The sequence below is a fragment of the Lepisosteus platostomus genome, chromosome 4 (genome assembly GCF_059453375.1).
Source record: "Lepisosteus platostomus isolate fLepPlt1 chromosome 4, fLepPlt1.hap1, whole genome shotgun sequence".
NCBI lineage: Eukaryota > Metazoa > Chordata > Actinopteri > Semionotiformes > Lepisosteidae > Lepisosteus > Lepisosteus platostomus.
Genome location: NC_142614.1, coordinates 17,606,526 through 17,624,979, shown reverse-complemented (window position 1 = coordinate 17,624,979; position 18,454 = coordinate 17,606,526). Strand labels below are relative to the sequence as shown.

General features: G+C 37.2%; 1 protein-coding gene across 2 annotated transcripts in view; it reads left to right on the top strand.

Annotated features, from left to right (window-relative positions):
• galt (galactose-1-phosphate uridylyltransferase) overlaps positions 1-18,454 on the top strand; it is a 96,957-nt gene that overhangs the window by 19,322 nt on the left and 59,181 nt on the right. Inside the window, exon 7 of one of the 2 annotated variants that reach the window (XM_088628782.1) lies at positions 12,263-12,385. The exons of the other annotated variant lie outside the window; for it this stretch is intronic. Within the exon in view, the coding sequence (XP_088484908.1) occupies positions 12,263-12,385 (123 nt within the window). The remainder of the gene's footprint in view (positions 1-12,262; positions 12,386-18,454) is intronic. 2 annotated transcript variants of the gene reach the window in all.

The following is an 18,454-nucleotide window of genomic DNA, read 5'->3' as shown; positions in this document are numbered from 1 at the left end:
TAAAATAGAGAGGTTATTAAATCAATATTAAAGATGAATAATTCCATACCCTAAAGTCTCGGATTACAGCATGTCATGTGGCATTTTCTCTAGCTCAGTTTGATAAGAGGGTAATAATTGGACCCAAACATAAATTAGAATTAGACCCAAACGTAGACAGACAAAAGTTTACAATTATACGACATACAATCGTTATACTGTAGACATGTATGTACATTCAGAAGGTTTCAGAGTTCTGTTTTCTATTGACATTGAAAATCCAAAATTCTGCCCTTATAAACTGAATATCACAGGCACTTTAATGGGTCAAATAGAGAGCAACCTTTGTTCTCATAAAATGAGCCTTAACCAGAACTAAATCTCCATCTCTAAAATGTGGATGCACATACTGTAAATGAACCAATTTCCCTATTCTACCAATATATAAATCAAATAGGTGTTTTAGTTTGTGAATACTACAATACAGGATGTTATCTGGAAAGAATCTGGTTCCACGTCTGGTTCAAAAGAAGAGCTCTCCCACAGCACACCTTTGATGATGATGATAATTAGTGATAAGATGTTGTTCTCTGTTCTTGTCTTGTCTACCTTAATGTTCCTATATTTATGTCATGGTCCATTCGTATGAAGGCTCATTTAATGACCACACAAGAAATGCAAAGGAACAAGTAAAAGTTGATTCCATGCTGAAAAGAGAAGAAAGGGAACACAACGTTTTGGCTGTTAGCCGAAGAAGGCTCCACAGCCGAAACATTGTTTCCTTCTTTCTCTTTTCGCAGCTACCTACTTGAACTACTTCATGCTAGAAATGGCCTGGTCACTTTTCAGTATGTATGCTTTATTATGGCTGACTTGATTTACAGTAAAGTTAATTAACCTGAGTAAATTATTAGGACTTATTTTGATCATCTGTGTCCTTTTGCATGTTTAGTTGCCTCATGGTCCCAGGACAGCTTCATAAATACAGCCAAACAATATTAATTGTTCCAAAACTTCTGAGTAAGGCAATCATACTGAGTAGACCAACTGTTGCTAACCTTGCCCCCCCACTGGTCACAACAATATTTAAAAAACAGTGAAGTACTAATCAGACAGTGTGATGTTGTGTTACATGTACAAAACTGTGGCCAGCAGCCACATCACTCTGCAACTCACAACTGGCAACCCACTGAAGCTAAGCAGGTGTGAGCCTGGTCAGTACCTGGATGGGAGACCTCCTGGGAAAAACTAAGGTTGTAAAAACTGGAAGAGGTGTTAGTGGACCCAGCAGGGGGCGCGGTCCATGTGGGTCCTAATGCCCCAGTATAGTGACGGGGACACTATACTGTAAAAAGGCGCCGTCCTTTGGATGAGACGTAAAACCGAGGTCCTCACTCTCTGTGGTTATTAAAAATCCCAGGGTGTTTCTCGAAAAGAGTAGGGGTGTAACCAAATTTCCCATTGGCCCTTACCAATCATGGCCTCCTAATAATCCCCATCTATGAATTGGCTACATTACTCTGCTCTCCTCCCCACTGATAGCTGATGGCGCACTATGGACTATCATCCAGGTGGGTGCTACACATTAGTGGTGGAGGAAGGGAGTCCCCATTACCTGTAAAGCACTTTGAGTGGAGTGTCCAGAAAAGCGCTATATAAGTGTAAGCAATTATTATTATTATTATTATTATTGAAACTAAACTGTTCTTGAGAGAATGCTTATCCTTAATCTCTCAAGCAATATACAGTGTTATTTTATTATCAGTTCCTTTTAATCAATTCGATTCTATTGATTCCTTAGACTGGGGTGTTTAAGCGTTGTAGCCCTTTTTTCAAATCGACCTCTATGTCTGGTTTTCTCCTAGCCATGTTTTCTGCTTTTATGCAAGTCAGTAAGTACCTCAGCAAAAAATATACATTATTGTCTACTGTACATTTACTGATATTAGCCTTTGAAATGTGAATGTATAGTACAAAAGAAAAAGATATGGAAAGCTTTTTTTCAAGAAATTCAAAATTGAAGACTGCAAGAATGCAATTTAGGATTTTTAGTGGTAAACAGCATCTCTCTTAAGGTTGTCAAACCTGTAAACATTTTTGTCTCATTTATGAGTACAATTAGCGTAACAATAGATAATGTCAATACTTTGATCTAAGATTTAGGAAAGAGCATGAGTCACACTGGTAATTTATAAATGGAATTTTAACTATGGAGAAATGGTAATAAGAGTATATCAATGGCATATTTAAATAAAGGGTATAAAATCTACTCAGTGCATAAAATAAGACTAAATGCCACTGGTGGTGATTAAAGCCAAAACAGTTACAGGTTACAAACAAGAGGAGGGCATTTAACCCATCTAGCTTCTTTGGATTTTCAGGAGGTGATTGGCTGGGACAGCCCCACAACCATTTGCGCAAAAGAGTGTAAATATATGCTACTTGTTCTCAGTCTTAAATGCACTAAGGTTTCATTATTGATCCTGAAGAAGTCTGTTGGGTTATATTTGTTGATACTTTTAATACTTGAATCCTCTTAGTCTTTCTCTGTTTAATTTGAAAACTATTACTTTTTTAGTCTATTAGCATAGTGTGCTCCTTAAAGCCTTCAAATGTACTTGGTCTCTCTGCTTTGGAGTAATTCCAGACCATCAAGATCTCCATCCATCCATTTAGGAACAGTATCCATCCACTTGTTCCTTCAGTAATGCTAGAAGTAGTGTTTGACCCATTGACATCAGTAGGTCGTATTATAGTATGCTTTACATTACAATTGCTAAGCTTATTGTAAAACATAAATGTCAAATGTACAAAAAGAAGCCCAGTAAAATACATTCAAAATTCTTAATTTTCCCTGTTAGTAATTAGTTGCCATTATTGTACTGTAACAAGCACCAATCCTCAAAACAGCATTTCATGAGTGATGTTTTTATTTTTTATGATATGTTTTATTATTATTTTAATTATGTACCCATAGTTTTAGAAAAGAAAGTTGTGTTTCATTTTATTGATTTTAGTCTTCCCTTTTAATCTGACTATAACTTTTGGTTTTTGATGCAACTTTAAATGTGAATGTTCTTTATGTAGCTGCTTTATTAACGCAGAGCTGTACTGTAAAGGTAGTTTCAGTTTAGATTGAGTGTATTTAGTTCTATGTGTCTATTCAGTGATTTGAGGGACGCTTATAGTTTTTAAGTATGATATGAAAGGGATGATAAGCATAGGTTTATTTCTGCATTCAGATGGCATACATACTGGTTACAAGTATGGGCTTTGCACTCTGAGACGCAATCCTATGCTTCTGAAGGTATCGCTGATTAGAGCTACAGTGAATACAGGCTGCAGGTCAGGCCCTACCAGACAGGGCCAGCTCAGATACATCTGGAGAAAAGCTGTGGTAACATGGTGCAGGTGTGTCTCCTGGATTCAGTCTCTGGACTTCTGCCCCAGGCTAAAGCTTGTTAAACATGAGTACTCCTCAGCTCTCTCCCCCTGCCCCGTTCAAGTGCTATGGGATAAAAGAGAAACAGAATAAAAAAAAGAATCTAATCTACTTTATCTCTTCCAAGTACTGCAAGCACTTCCCCTCTGTTCTTGATTGACATAGTTGTCATTCGGAGGGTTTTGTGTTATATCCTTTCACTCAGCATGGAAATGTCTTTCTTTTTTTATTCCTGTGTGCTGACAAGTAAAAGATGGCGCCTCGGGTTTCCTAATGGGTTCTGTCACTGGTGTGTCTGTTCATTTGCCATTCTGATAGGGTTGTTACTGTAGAGCCCCCCTGTGTGTGAATGACAGGCGGCAGGGCTTTTGGAATATTAAGATGTGAGTGATGGGAGTTTGATACTCTGCCTCCAGGTAGCAATTGGTTTCTTAACGGGAGTCAATAAGCTGCACACAGGGCAGGCAATAGATCCTGCTGTGGTGTAATAGCATAAAGAAAAATCATCTTGGAAGGTGCCAGTACAATATGATCATAATGAAGAAAGTGGAAACATTTATGCTTGGCATCCCTGCTGTTCATTTTCCTTTGGGTTATTAGAAAGCTCAGTGCAAGTATTTTTTTAATATCAAGCTTTTAAAAAGAGCCCCCTGTTGGACAATTTTTTTTACTTTTAAGACATCTCTTTTGTTGCTTCGGCAAGGCAGGACAGCACTTACAGGAAGGGTCTGCAGCAGCTCCCTTAATGCCTGGTTTAAGCATTTCTGAGAGGCCGTAAAAGTTTCTGTAATCACTCCAGGCACAGACATTATTGTTATGTGCAGGCAGCCAAAATATTAAAAGAGCTACTCCATTGCTGTGAGCTGCTCAGGTTGGTGTCTTACAAAGGGGAGTTGGCGTGTAGGCATAATATGTGTGATAATAATCTTGAATGTCTTGGCATTTCCTCAAGATGCAGCAGAGCAGAAAAAAAGGTCTGGCTACCTAACGTTTCTGCTATTTCACATCACTGCTGAAGCTGGAGTGCTGAATACTTTTCTTATACCATTTTTACTCCCCACACTCATACACTTCCTCTTTAGGGAAACAAAATGTGCTTCTTTCAGTGTTTATTGTGGGTCAAGTTTAAAATGGAGGTTGTAATTCACTTACAACTGTGTAAACACTACCTGGTAAGAGGCATCAAGATTAAAACCCTGTGGGATACTCAATGAGATACAGTTGAGAAGAAAGCTGGATGAATATGCATTCTTTCTGTAATTGTATGGCACAGTTTAGTAATCATCTTTATCTTAAAGTGACTACATATGAAATTTAAAACAAAAAAATAGTACTTTATTTATGTAAAGAAATGTCTCTTGCCAGAACAAAACTAGTAAGTGTCCTGGTAATGAAAAGCCTTTCTTTAGATCCACATCCAAATATCTCAATGCAACAGGAAAATACAGTACGTTTTTTGCTGCAGCAATTTTAAGACACGATTTAATATGATGGACTCATATCAACAGAGAACTGCAATATATATATTATATATAATATATATATATATTATATGTTTCACTGTGGAAAACAGCTGCATGGAAAATGTTGCCACAGATAATGACACTTTCTGTTGAACAGAATTATGCTCCTGCAAGAAACCTTTTTTGTAAACAATGTAAATCACATAACACTTCCAGCTGTTTTTCAGTAATAATGAAAGAAAGATTTGTGATATTATTGGTATCATTTTAAATGTTTTTAGGACTGTTCATAGTACAGTATATGGTGTTAACAGGTCACTGATGGAGTCACAAGCCAAACCATTCTAAGCTTACTGCCTTAAAGATGAACAGCAGTATTTTGAAGGAGGATAAAACAGGTGAAATGCTGCTCATGCAACAGGCTAATTTTGGTTAAAATCCAAGCAGCTGAATTCTGGACTCTGGATTCTTTGAAACACTAGAAAACATTCCATTACAATAACCACACCCAGCAAAGACAAAAGCAGGCACTGACTTTTCTGCATCAGACTGGGAGAGATGTGCACAGATATGGACAGTGTTATGAAAATGAAATCAAACCCCCAAAATAAACCAAGATTCCCGATCTGAGTATTTGGAGTGATTCTGGGGATCATCAATCAAAATATGGTTGACACATTTGTGGAAATGATAAGGAGAGCCAATTAACTTAACCCCCAGTGTTTTCAGAAATTGAATGCAAAAATGTTGGTTGCATTTAATTCTTTGCACCATCTAAACAGTGTGACTAGGCAGAAAGTGTTTGATTAACGTCACATTTCATAAGGACATGGTAATACGTTTCAGTGAAGTATGCGTAGAAAAGAAAGGTTAACACATACCTGTGAGGAATGTAAACAATAGTAAAATGCAGCTACTGAAGAGTTGTGAACAGAACCTTGGAGGATGCCAGATGAGACCAGCTTTGTAGAGGGGCAGCAACAACTGTTTTGAACAATTTGTTTTCTCTCATTTGGATAAGATTTAAACCAAAGCAACAACTGCTTCAAATCTGTTCAGCAAGATGATCTGATCAGCAGTAACAAAGTCAGCACATGTCCAGCAGGACAAGAATGGATCAAATCCAGAGTCAGTCCATCATCAGCAGATCATTAAAAACCCTAACAGGAGTGTTTCTGTACTGTGCCTTGATCTGAACCCAGACTGAAGAGGCTCATGCAGCTTATTTTCAGATAAGTGACCTTGTAAGTAAACAGCAACCACCTGTTGTAGAGCTTTTGCCAAAAATGATACATTAGATATTGGCCCACAATGACTGAGCAGGCTGGAATGTAAAATCTGCTTTTTTAATAGTGGGACAATAGCTGCAAGGGCCAGAGGAAAAAGTCCATACCTTAATGATTCATTGATGATAAGAGTGAGAATGGGACAGTGATTTGTAAATTTTGAATGCAGCTGGGTGACAGGAATATGATTCAAGGAGTAAGTGGTAGGATTTATTTAAGCGATCATTTCAGTCAGCTGCTGAGGAAATACTGTATAAAGCTTTTCAAGGTGAGAAGCACAAAGTGCATGTTTTTTTTAAATTGAATAAAAAGATACATTGTGAATCCTGATGTTTATGTAATTACAATGTGGATGTGTTTCTTTGTTTACAGAGAACATTTTTAAAGTGCCTTAAGTTTATTTATCAGGAGACTATCTCCTGATAAAGTTTGTTTGTCAGGCAACATTATCAGCAGACTGACACCTTGTTAAGTAAAACTAATAGGCAGTGTGTCACATTTAATGAATAACAACATGAATGTGCCAGATAATGATAATTCCTGACACTTATACAGCGCTTTTCTGCACACTTTACTCAAAGCACTTTACAGGTAATGGGGGCTTCCCTCCACCACCACCAATGTGCAGTCCTACCTGGGTGATGCGACGGCAGCCATAGTGCACCAGTGAGCTCACCACACATCAGCTATCAGTAGTGAAGAGTGAAGAAGCCAATTAATAGATGGGGATTATTAGCAGGCCATGATTGGAAATTTGACCACGTCACTGGGGTAACAACCCTTACTCTTATTAAGAAATGCCCAGGGATTTTTAATGACCACAGAGAGTCAGGATCTCGGTTTTATGTCTCATCTGAAGGACGGCACCTTTTTACACTATAGTGTCCCCGTCACTATACTCTGGCATTAGGACCCACACAGCCCCCTACTGGCCCCACTAAGACCTCTTCCAGCAGTGACCTTAGCTCTCCCAGGAGGTCTCCCATCTAGGTCAGGCACACACATGCTTAGTTTCAGTGGGTTGCCAGTTGTGATTTTCAGGATGCTGCTGTTGGATGGTTTATGAAAAGATTTTTGTCAGGAAAAGACAACTCTTCTCTTTTTAGAGAAGTGAATACATAATTTGTAAAATTACTTGAATGCAAAAGGAAAAGCATATCAATCCAATTGGGAGAACATTAAGATAAAATAAAAATGTAAAATGGTCTGAAAGGCAAAAAAATGAACCTTAAAACTCACTCAAAGTTACAAACAAAACAGGGAAAATTAGTTGGATGAAGCTGCTACCCAGAAAATTGTAGTCCTAGACAGTTACTGTATTTGATTAATTAAGTAAAAAACTTTAATTGCTTAAATTGCTGAATTGCAACACATCCTCTGAAAGCATTACGCAATGTAGAATGGTACAGCAAAAAGTTTATCTGATGAAAATTCAGAGAATGGAAAGAAAGTTTAGCTCTTGAAACGTTGAAAATCAGTGTAAGAATGTATTTAAAAAATCTAGTTAGCATATGCTTTCATGACCTTTACTCAAGACGTTATGTGAATTTTCTAGTTTTGTAAGTAGTGTGTTCATCAGTCACTCACATCTCATTAGAAGAGATTTACTGCAGCTATATGTGTGAATGAAGGATATTGTGTCATATCGTTATTAATGATCTGATCTTAGAAACACTATACTGCTTGTGTATGTACATACAGTATACTGCCCTTGTGAACACATGGTGCATTTTGTCCTTCCATTTCCCATCCACTTTACCCAATACAGGGTTGCAGGGGAGCCAGAGCCCATCTCAGCATGCAGTAGGTGCAGCTAGCACCCCAGGAATTGAACCCAAGACCCCAGCAGTGCAAAGCAGTAATGCTAACCACTACACCACCAGTAGAGTTTGTTAAATTTATTATTGCTCTTGTTAGTGTCAATGAGAATAATTCATTGGCATCTGAACATTGGTAAATGTGTGTTTAAATCTAGATTAATTCTACAGCAAGAAAAAAAAAACAAATCAATGGTTTTGTTTTAAACTTTAGTCTTTATTGGTTTTGCCAGTAGTGGAAGGAGTAGTTTTTTTATATTATTATATTGAACCAAAGATGTATTGTACACCGCTGCAATTTTATTATTTCTGCCAGATTTCTGTTTGAATGTTACAGATGGTTAACTATTTATGATGATTTGCAGTGCCATTATGGCTCCTGATATTGGAATTCATCTTGGAAATGGCCAAGGCCTTTCTAGATAAGCTTTTCAGGTAGCCGTCAGCATAAAGCTGTTTTTCTTATTCTACATTTTTATTCTTACTCTCATTTTTTTTCAGGCGTGTAGTTTTTTTTTGTGTGCGGTACAGAAGAATAAGGTGATCGGGTCAACCATGTGAGGAGTTGTAATTGCCTTGTCACTTTTGGAAGAGAAATATTTTTCAGTACAGGTTCTTACCAAGGAAAACAACAACAGCAACAAACAGGATATTTATTTTTTTATTCACACAGCTTTTTCTGTTTTTTTGTGGAATGCGACATGCGGGCTTTCCACAAAAGAGATTAAACATAAGATATATAGGAGATGCACTTTTTTGTTACCCTTGATTTTCTTATTGCACAATGAAACACACAGAACTAGATACAAAGAAAGAAACTGCCAGTGACTTAAAATGTTGTACAGCCAATCCTGAATTTCCGTTTTAGAGCTCCTAAAATGCTAAATCCATGAAGACTCACAGGTCACATTTGTCTTAGAGAGAGGCTTTCCATTTGCTTATACAGTAAAGACAGAACTCTGAATGAGTCTCGGAGAGCATGTCAAATTTAATGACTGCAGTTGCTGAATCTCGCTGCCTTTTCTGTCCTAGAGGGTGTCAAATTATACGACTAGGAATTGCAGGGAGTGATTAATTACACGATCCCCTCACGTCTTTTCATCATGGTTCCAAATCTTGTATTGCGCGGCAAAAGTGCGGCGAGGTCGCCTCATAAGAGGAGGAGCACCAGACGAAAGTAAACAAACAACATGGAGAACAGGCACGTAAACATCTTGAAAATGTAACACAGGCATTGTATTCCACGTATAAACATCTTCAAAAATTATAAATAATTCTTCTTTATAAATATAGAACACATTTACAAAAATAAGACACAGTTAAAAATATAAAACACCTTTAAAATCAATATTGTAAACATGTTAGTATTGTGCTATAACGTGTAATATAATGGGCACATTATCTCACAAGAGCACATCTGGGTCACTGCCCACCCCTATGACTTGCGACTTGCTACGAGAAAATCAAACCAGTTTTTTGATAACTTAATAGCTCCTGAGAGTCACAGGAGCTATTAAGAGCACTATGACTGAGTTGCTGGGGGTGTCACACTACACAAGTGACACAAGTGGCGCACGCTGCGACCCTCTACAAATCGCAGTGATTTCCTTACTATTATGTAAAGCAAGGTTACGACTGAAAATCGTAGGAAAAGTTGTGTAGAGTGACGCCGGCATAACTGGCTTTTGAAGAATTTTGATGGGGCAGTACGCAGCTGGCAGACCACTGCAGTTCCAGTATTTCACTACAAACTAGACAAAAAGCACAGTGAACCCAGACAGCAAGTCTGTACCCTGGGAACATGGTGTATAATAAAAAAGGGTAGCTTAACACATTTTGGAGGAAAATTTTTGTCATTAAACCTCAGCTGATGTGGAGATTGTGAAAGAGATTAGGGCTGAGAATACTTAGTTGTCCTCTAAATGGGGGAAACAACCAGTATTTTCTAAAAATACTGATTTTTAAAAAGTATGCTCCTAAAGAGACCTGAAAACTAGAATTTATTTGGAGGTGTTTGCATCTAGTGTAAAGAGGAATTCTTTTTCCTAGGATTTCCCATCTACACAAAAATCAAAATGACTTCCTGTTGTGGCAGCGTGTCTTAATGTATTATTATTGAGAATGCCTGTCAAGCAGTTAGATTCTTAAACAGATTCTTTTCTGCACTTAGTCCTTTTGAGTTAAAAAATTCTGGACTGTTTCATTGAAATGGGAAACAAACATGAACAAACAAACATATGGTTAGTTCCAGATGCTCTTAGAGAGGAAATTGTGCACTGTACTTGAGCTGCTAAAAAATTGGACATTTGGCTTAATTTATACTTCCTACAAACAAGACTAATAAAAAGCATACCAAACATAGATGACTAAAACGATGGACAGTCATAATTTTAGCTTTTATAATTTGAAGATGTGGCTTGATTTTATTATCTCTGAAATTGAAAATGAAGATGCCTTTCAACTTGTTTATTTTGATACTCTTTCAACTTGTTTATTTTTTAAATTTAATGTTGCTTATGGGTGGATTTTTTTCTTGAATTTGGCTTTGCATATTTGGAGTATGACTGTGAAGTTTATTTTGAGCACAAATAAGAATTTGTTTTTGTTTGGCATCTCTGTTTAGTGATACTTGCAGATGATCACACACAATTAACCTCTTCTGCTTTGAAAGGCTCAGAAAATTAAAGAGGCAGGTTCTCGGTTTTTTCAAAAGGTTATGTAAGCAAGCATTTGATGAGTCAAGAACTTTCAATAATTTTGAGGCACATAAAAGGGAGGTGCTGTTTAAAATGACTGCTTTGTATGACCGATGAGACGTAGTGCTCCAAGTGTAATTTTTTGCTTGAGTGGCCTTGCTGTGGACCATAAATCACCTACTGAGAAAAGGGAAGGAAAACTGTCATCCATTAAGTAATGTCAGGGCTTTTCAGTGGTTAACTCTGCTCTCTACCTTAGGAAAGGAATCTGGATTATTTATTGAGAAACTAAACATTAGTCTTGCATAGCTCACAGAAATTTGTGTTGATGGTTCCACATATTCTTATTTATGTTTTGATTGGTTTACTGGGACTCATTTTATGGTTGGCTTTGATACTTAAAATAAAATCTGCATGAGTGAGAGAGCGACTTGATTATTTTTTTCTTATTATTGGTGGTCATATTTCCGTTGGTGATGATTCAGAGTCATAAAGACAGAAACATGAGACTTGCTCCTTACAAATTCAGCAAATCAGGATCAAATCCTGAAACTGATATTTCTTAATCCTCTACCCTGATACGGTATGTGCATGCGTCCTCTGATAAGTATTATATTTTTTATTCAGAAATATTTTGTCATAAATTATGGTGAGATTAAATAACAATTGAGCTATTTGGATGTGCTGATCAGTGTTATGTTTGCTGTGAAAACATAGAGGCTTATGTCAAGCAAGCACTCATGTCACTATGAAATATAGTGGGATTCTATCACGTTTTGGGGTTATTTGGCATCCTCAAAGTCAGGAAAAGCAGGTGTCTGTCCATCTAGGACTCTGAATCCTAGATTCCACATTGTTCCACCTCATCCCACAGTTTGGGATGCTTAACCACTGCATCTAATGAATTTAAAATCTCGCCAAGCAGTTAAAAATGAAGACCAAAATATTAAAATATATTTACATAAAAGTGTTTTTTTCATTCTTTTGAACCTGTCTCTGAGATATTAATCTAATCCAGGTAAAACCATTTTAGAGGTCATAGCCAAACTCCAAATATGACTTTGAACCAAATCACAAAGCAACCACACAGTTCAGCACAATTTAGTGTCCATGGAATGTGGTTTAGGAGAAAAGGCCAAGGAACCATGAGTAAGAACACTTGCAGCTGCCCAAAGCTGTAGCTTATTTGTGGCTAGAGCCGTGCCCAGTGCTTTCCAGTCTTGTACCATTCAGCAGTACAAATAAATAAAGTGCTTATTAAGTTAAAGAGATTTCACGCACTGCTTTGTCAAGACACATAATTGAAGCCTTTTCTCTTGGCAATTTGTGTTTTGCGAACAGCCAGCCCGAGCCAACTCAGTGGGTGGAGATATTTATACACGTGCACCCATTCACATAGTGGGAATGTATATCATTATTGATTTATAGGCAGATTTTTCTGAAAAAAAAAATCCTGTTTTTATTTTTGACCGCACAGTGACGTGGTCCTTGTTTCTGCCAAGCCTTAGACTCCCTAAGTGTTCCCAGAGTCCTTAATGGATTGAATGAAAGGACTGTAAGTTATTTTTTTATTTTCTAGGTGTGGGCCAGTGATTTTCTTCCCAGTGAACCAAGACTGTCGGATCGCTGCCAGAAGGACTATTACAAAAAGCATGGGGTGCCGATGCTGCTGGAGTACTCCATGCAGGAGGCTCAAAGACAGGTACTGCTGTGGGAATCAGGGTGCCTTCTTGTCATCTGTGTGGTTGTTATATTGAAGCCATACGCATCATCTGTCGGGGCACGCACTGAAAGGTTTTAAAGGAGGGCATGGAACCACTCACCTTTTCATTAACAGGAAGTTTTCTCAACACATTTCAGCATTGATTTACTGATTTCAACCGCTTCCGTAACTGGTTTGCACCTTCCAAATAGGCTCTGTCTTCCATCTGCTGCTGTGAATGAGTTCAGTGGCTCCCTCCCTCCTGGGCTTGTGCCCAATGTTATGCTGGCACAGTGGCGCTTGTAGTTCATTTGTGGCCATGTTTTGGTCAGCAAAGATAATTAGGTTTGTTCATTATCTTAGCAAAGAGAGGAAAAGATTTTGGGTTCAAGTCTGGTATGATGTGTCCTCAGGAGCAGCAGTTTAATTTTTTTACATTCCTCTGCCTCTAAGTAACAGCATCACCCTGGCCACTATTTGCAAGAGGAGGAGTGGGGGGACAGTATGCAAATGAGACCTGATTAGACACCTCTGTGATAATTTCGAATCCTTTCGGAAGGTTTTTTTGACTTGTGAAAATGAATAGGTGTTACTTAGAGTGTTTGTCGTCTGTCTCCCAGGTGCAAATGGAAAAGCAGAAATGTTATTTCTCGTTGTATGCCAGACATGTTACTTGCTTAACAAGAGGTCTATAATGGTGACAAGGTGCTAAAGTGCAGGAGAACTGAAGGAGAATAGAAATAAGGCTACTGATACATAGCAGTACATTCTTATTAAGTACAGGCTCTTATACAAGTTGTACAGAAGCAGAAAAGCAAATACCATATACAAATTACATTTCAATTTTAAGCCAAGATTCTGTATATGTGCATTTACACAAAAGAAGGTTGCAAGCAATGCACTATCTAGATATTGTCTAGATATTGTCTTGAGCTTACAGAGAAGAGTCTGTAGAGTGTCAAAGCTGAAATGTTTCAAAGTGTTATCCACTGAGACCCATATCTCTTTCTCTGAACAGCGTTTGTTTTCCTAAATCTGTTCTTCTGATGCTCCCCCTCATGTGTTTTCTGACATTTAAAAATGAGTTGAAATCAGCTGCTGTGCAGGAGGTGCTACACAACTCCAGTACTATAGGGACAAAGCTTCGTAGGTTTTGTGGGTTTCCTTGTATCTTCAGAACTGGAAGAACTGGAGACAGAAGTCAAGTTGATTCATTTAAGCCAATAATGATACCAATTTATTTTGAGCATGAATGGCATGAACATCTGCAAATTCAGTGACCCAAAGCAGTACAACTATGCATCTATCCCTGATTTGCATTAATCCAAACCATGGCTGCTTTTTGCTGCTACAATAGTCTGTGCGTCTGAAAGGCTTTCAGGGCTTTTTTGTTGTTTATTCTTCTAAGTTCGCTTTTTTATCATCTATTTCCCTACTTGAACGTGTCTTGTGCTTTTCACAAGGTTGTCTGCTTTCTTTTGTTGGGGATAAAGTGAAAACAAAATAATACACCACAGGTTGAATACAAGTAGAGCTATTGACGAATGTGTGGCAATGGAGGAGCAATAGTATCCCCTTAAAACAGAATGGGATGAGCAAATACCTGCAAACTGAAAAACAAAAACAAAAAAGTGCCTCACTTTCGTTTAATTTTTAAATAAAAAATAGCAGGGAAAAGACCTTGTGATGAATGAAGTTTTCTCAAATGGATATGAATATTTAGGAATATTTAGGAATATTCCCACTCTCAGCACTTCTATCCCTTTCTATCCATCCTTCGCTAAAGCTGCTCCAGGTCAGCCTTGCTGGAGGGCTGTATGTCACAGGACAATGCTCTCTGGCCTGTACGAACGAAAAACAATTTAATCATATTTTTTATTGTGTTTAGAAAACAAGACCCAGGTTCTCTTATAAAGATTTCTTAATAAACAGTTTGTGTTAAATGTATAAATCAACCTACATACCCTTTTACACACAGCCCTCCTCCAACCATCACCGGGGACCCATTCTCATTTTTAAACGCTTTTTATGTGTAAGAACAAAAAGACTGAGAGACTTTTTTCTCTTTACTGCCCGGAACACAGTGTTGTCTTTCTTGAGGAATTAAACGAGAGTTTGAACAAAATATGAAAAAGAAAGCATAGAAAATAACATTTTTTTTTTACTTTTGTGATAATTAAAGACTGAAATGGCAAAGCCAGCTTTGGCTCCTTTTCATGATGATTATTGCCAAACCAGTGTCTGGAAAGAAGAATTTTCCTTCTTTTTTTTTCCCCCTGAACAGCAAAGCCAAAAATTAGCTCTGCACCAGCTCAATGTCTTTTGCCCTTTTATGTGTGCAACCAGAGAAACCACAGCTATAAAGTCCGTGCATATCCAGCACACAACATATTGAAACACATTATCACAAACCGATTATGTTTGCAATTTGCTTTGGATTATTTGTAGTTATCCTTATATGCATGCATGTGGCTTTAGAATTACAATGGAATTCCTGGTGTATTATTTCCCTTTAAGCATTGTGCAAAACAAAGGAAAGAAGAAATTTAGAGCCATCTAGTCTGACTTAATACAAAAGAAGGATGCTATTAGTACTTGATGGATTCACCTTTGAATATATAATGTAAGGCTTTTGATTTTTAATGGAACAGTATAGCATCATGGTTAATATTAATCTAAGATAAAGCAACTACTGAGACTCCAAAAGTCAGGACACATAGAATGAGATATGCAACGGATATGATATATCTGGAGCAACGCAGATTATATAACCTGTTTAAATTTAGTGGGATCAATTTCAGTTTTTTATATTAACTAAGTGAAAATTGAAGGGGTTTTGGAGAGTTGCTGCAAAGTACAGTTGGCCATTTCATGAGAAAGTAATTAGTGTTTCTAAATGGCAAGAACACCACAAAAAATCTCAGTTTGAAATTAGTTTGCCAGTGGGCAGTGGGTTCTGTTTCAAGTGTTTTACATAGCCAAAACAATAGCTAAAATGTACTGGAAAATAGCAATGATATGCAAGCAAGAAGAACATTCTCAGAAAAATAGAAAGGACTCATCTATGCGTGGCAGAATGCTTACTGTATCCCTGTGTTGAAAATTGAATTTCCCAAATCAGAAAAACATTGAAAATGGATTCACTTGATTAGTTACAGGGGAGGAGGAACTGGTTATGTTTCCATGCACATTTGATCCATAACTCCAGATTTTACTGTATCCAGTAGGAAGGCATTTGAAATCAAGAGTGTGTAGCAAAGGTGCGTTGTAAGTCTTCTCATTCTATTAGGCTATTGAAAACTGCATTAACATTCCAATCCCCAGTCCACGTGTAAAGATGTTTTAGGTTAGGCTTTAATGAGATTCTCCTTTGTTGTGAACAGAGGGGTTTTGTAACATTGTGTTGACTGTATCCATTTATTTGTTTGAGCTGAAAAGTGTCTTGGGGGCACCTAGAAAACAAAATCTCCTACCATGTATTTGTAATACAGGCACTCATGTTCAAGGCTGGCATCAATATTCTAACACCACAGGCAAATTGTGTGAAAGGGAATATGATGGCCTTGGGCTTGGAATGCTATTAGTCATTTGTGACCACAAGAATCATATCTCTCTTTTAATTCTACATTTCATTTTTGGTCTCTAAATTGTCCCTGTACACTTATTTGTGTACAGGTGTCTGTGTGTGTGTCCTGTTATGGATTTGCATTCCATCCAGGATGTAGCCCTGCCTTGTGAACACTGCTTCTGGGGGTGGGGGCTCTGGTTGCCATGATCTTTAGTATAACAAACTTCTTGACATTGGATAGACTCTGTTTTTTTTTCTTGGGGGGGCAGTAATTCCCAGATTCATAATTCCAAGGTGTCAGCTGTTGTGTCATCTCGCCAAACTCTACAAGTGTAATTTTGAAATGTCTTAGGGATCCTTGATTTATATGAATGCAGCAATGGATTTTTTTGGCCAAATGACACTGTGGTTTAGGGCTTTCTGTGTTTTAGAAGGGAATCCTTTATGATTACACCACATACTGTTTGGAGAAGGCTTTTTAAATCTTCTTTTCAAATAACATTTTTGGAGAAAGATTAATTGTTTCCAATTCTTGGTGGCTGTTTCTTTTTAAATGTACATTTGAACCTGTCTAAAGTCAGGCTAACTGTCAATATGAAAACTTCCTTTGAAAGAGAATCTTAACCTCCCCCTGCCTTTTAGTCATTTAGAATAAAAAGCTGATACTGGTGGTGTTCAAGAAAGACAGATCCAGTTGGGTTTAAGCTGAGGATTAAATGGAAGCTCTATGGAATGGAGCTTCTGTTGGACACATTTCCTTGAGGGGCTTAGATTTCTTCCTTAAACTGAATAGTCAATCCATTCCTGGTCCCAGGAGGAGGATCCTTGGACTGTCAAGGTTCAAACTTAGGAGAGGTGTTGCTTCACCAAGTCAATGAAATCAATTCAATTAGTTAAATTAATCAATCAGTCAAGGAGTCTTGATGTTTATAAAGCATAAACATATATAATATGTTAGGTCACTTCACTCAGTCCATTAAAATCTTATCATAGCTTTTGTTACCTGAAAACATCACTATGTTTAAACAAATGCCAAATGGGAACACACCTGATATCTTGATTAAGAATGATTCACAACAACTGAAGGAAAGTGTTCCTCCCTACATACCCACACAAGGACCACAGAGCCAGAAAAACACATCAGAGCACAGTGATATACTGGAAAGCAATGGTGTAACCAAACTGAAATGAATCTGTAATTCACCATTGTAAGATGTTGCTTAACAATTCCTCTACGATCATATTCAATACACTACAGATACAGTGTACATAATGGTTTTGCATCTTTGCAATGCCTGTCTATAAAGGTAAAGATTAATTTTAAAAGCCAGATTTTAAGACCTTGAATTTTATAGCTGCGGCCTTCTAACAGATTTGTTTTCTAGTTGCTATCCTTCATGTAAGCTACTAACTGTGGAATGTAGATATTTATGTATACACAAGGCAATGCATTCTGTTCTTTAGATGAAGGATTATGAAGTACAATTCGTAAGGCTATTAGAAACCAGAGATGTATTTAAAAGCTATTTACACACTATTTACTGTTATTGTTTATCTGTTTTTCAATTGTACAACATTGAGAGATATGCTGTGAATTATAAAATAATTACACCTTCTACTATTATTGTTTCTGTTAATCTACTACTGCTAAGTTGGAAATCTGAAAATACTGAAAGAATATATTGACTAATACAACATTCCATACTTAGTCTTTGGTTTGTTTACATCTGCACCTTTCTGCACACACTCTACATCAAACTGTAGGCTTTATTTCTGGTAAAGAAAGGTGTCTACATCAAATTTTGTGATGTTTCTTTGTTTTAGGAGCCAAATCTTGTTTGTGGATTCTTACAAAATTAATTTGAACCTTTGCTTGTCTCTGTCACATCAGAAGCTTTGGCTTAAGATGAAATATAAAGTAAATTTTAAAAATCAGCCTTACTGTACATACTTTGACTTACACACTTTTTGCTTTTGACTGCTGAATTGTTGTGTTGAGTTTTTTAAATTTATATACTGTATGAAATGATGCCTCACTATACTCAGTGTAAAAACATTTTATAATGTAAACTTTAAAATATAAGGGCTTTCAGACAAGATTGGCATTATTAAAATTAATTAGAACATTAGCATCAAAATATTTGAAAATGTCCTGTTTTGTGTACTCAGCTAGTGAATGCAAACATGTGGGGACACATTCTATGCCTTGAATAGAACACTTAATGAATATAATTAATATAATTATCCTGATAAGAGCACTATTGTACTAATCCTTTGATTATAATTGCAAGAAATGCCCTGCTTTTTTTCATGGAAGTGTTATCATTGCCTGCCTCAAAAAAAGAAAATGTAAACATTTAGCCATCTCATAAATCAGAAATCAAGGTGTCCTTTGCAGATTGTGTTATACATCCATTAATCTCTCCGGACTATACTGGCACAAGAGTGAGAGGGCTTTGCCGAATCTGCCAGGATTGAGCTTGTTAAAAATGAAATGGCCT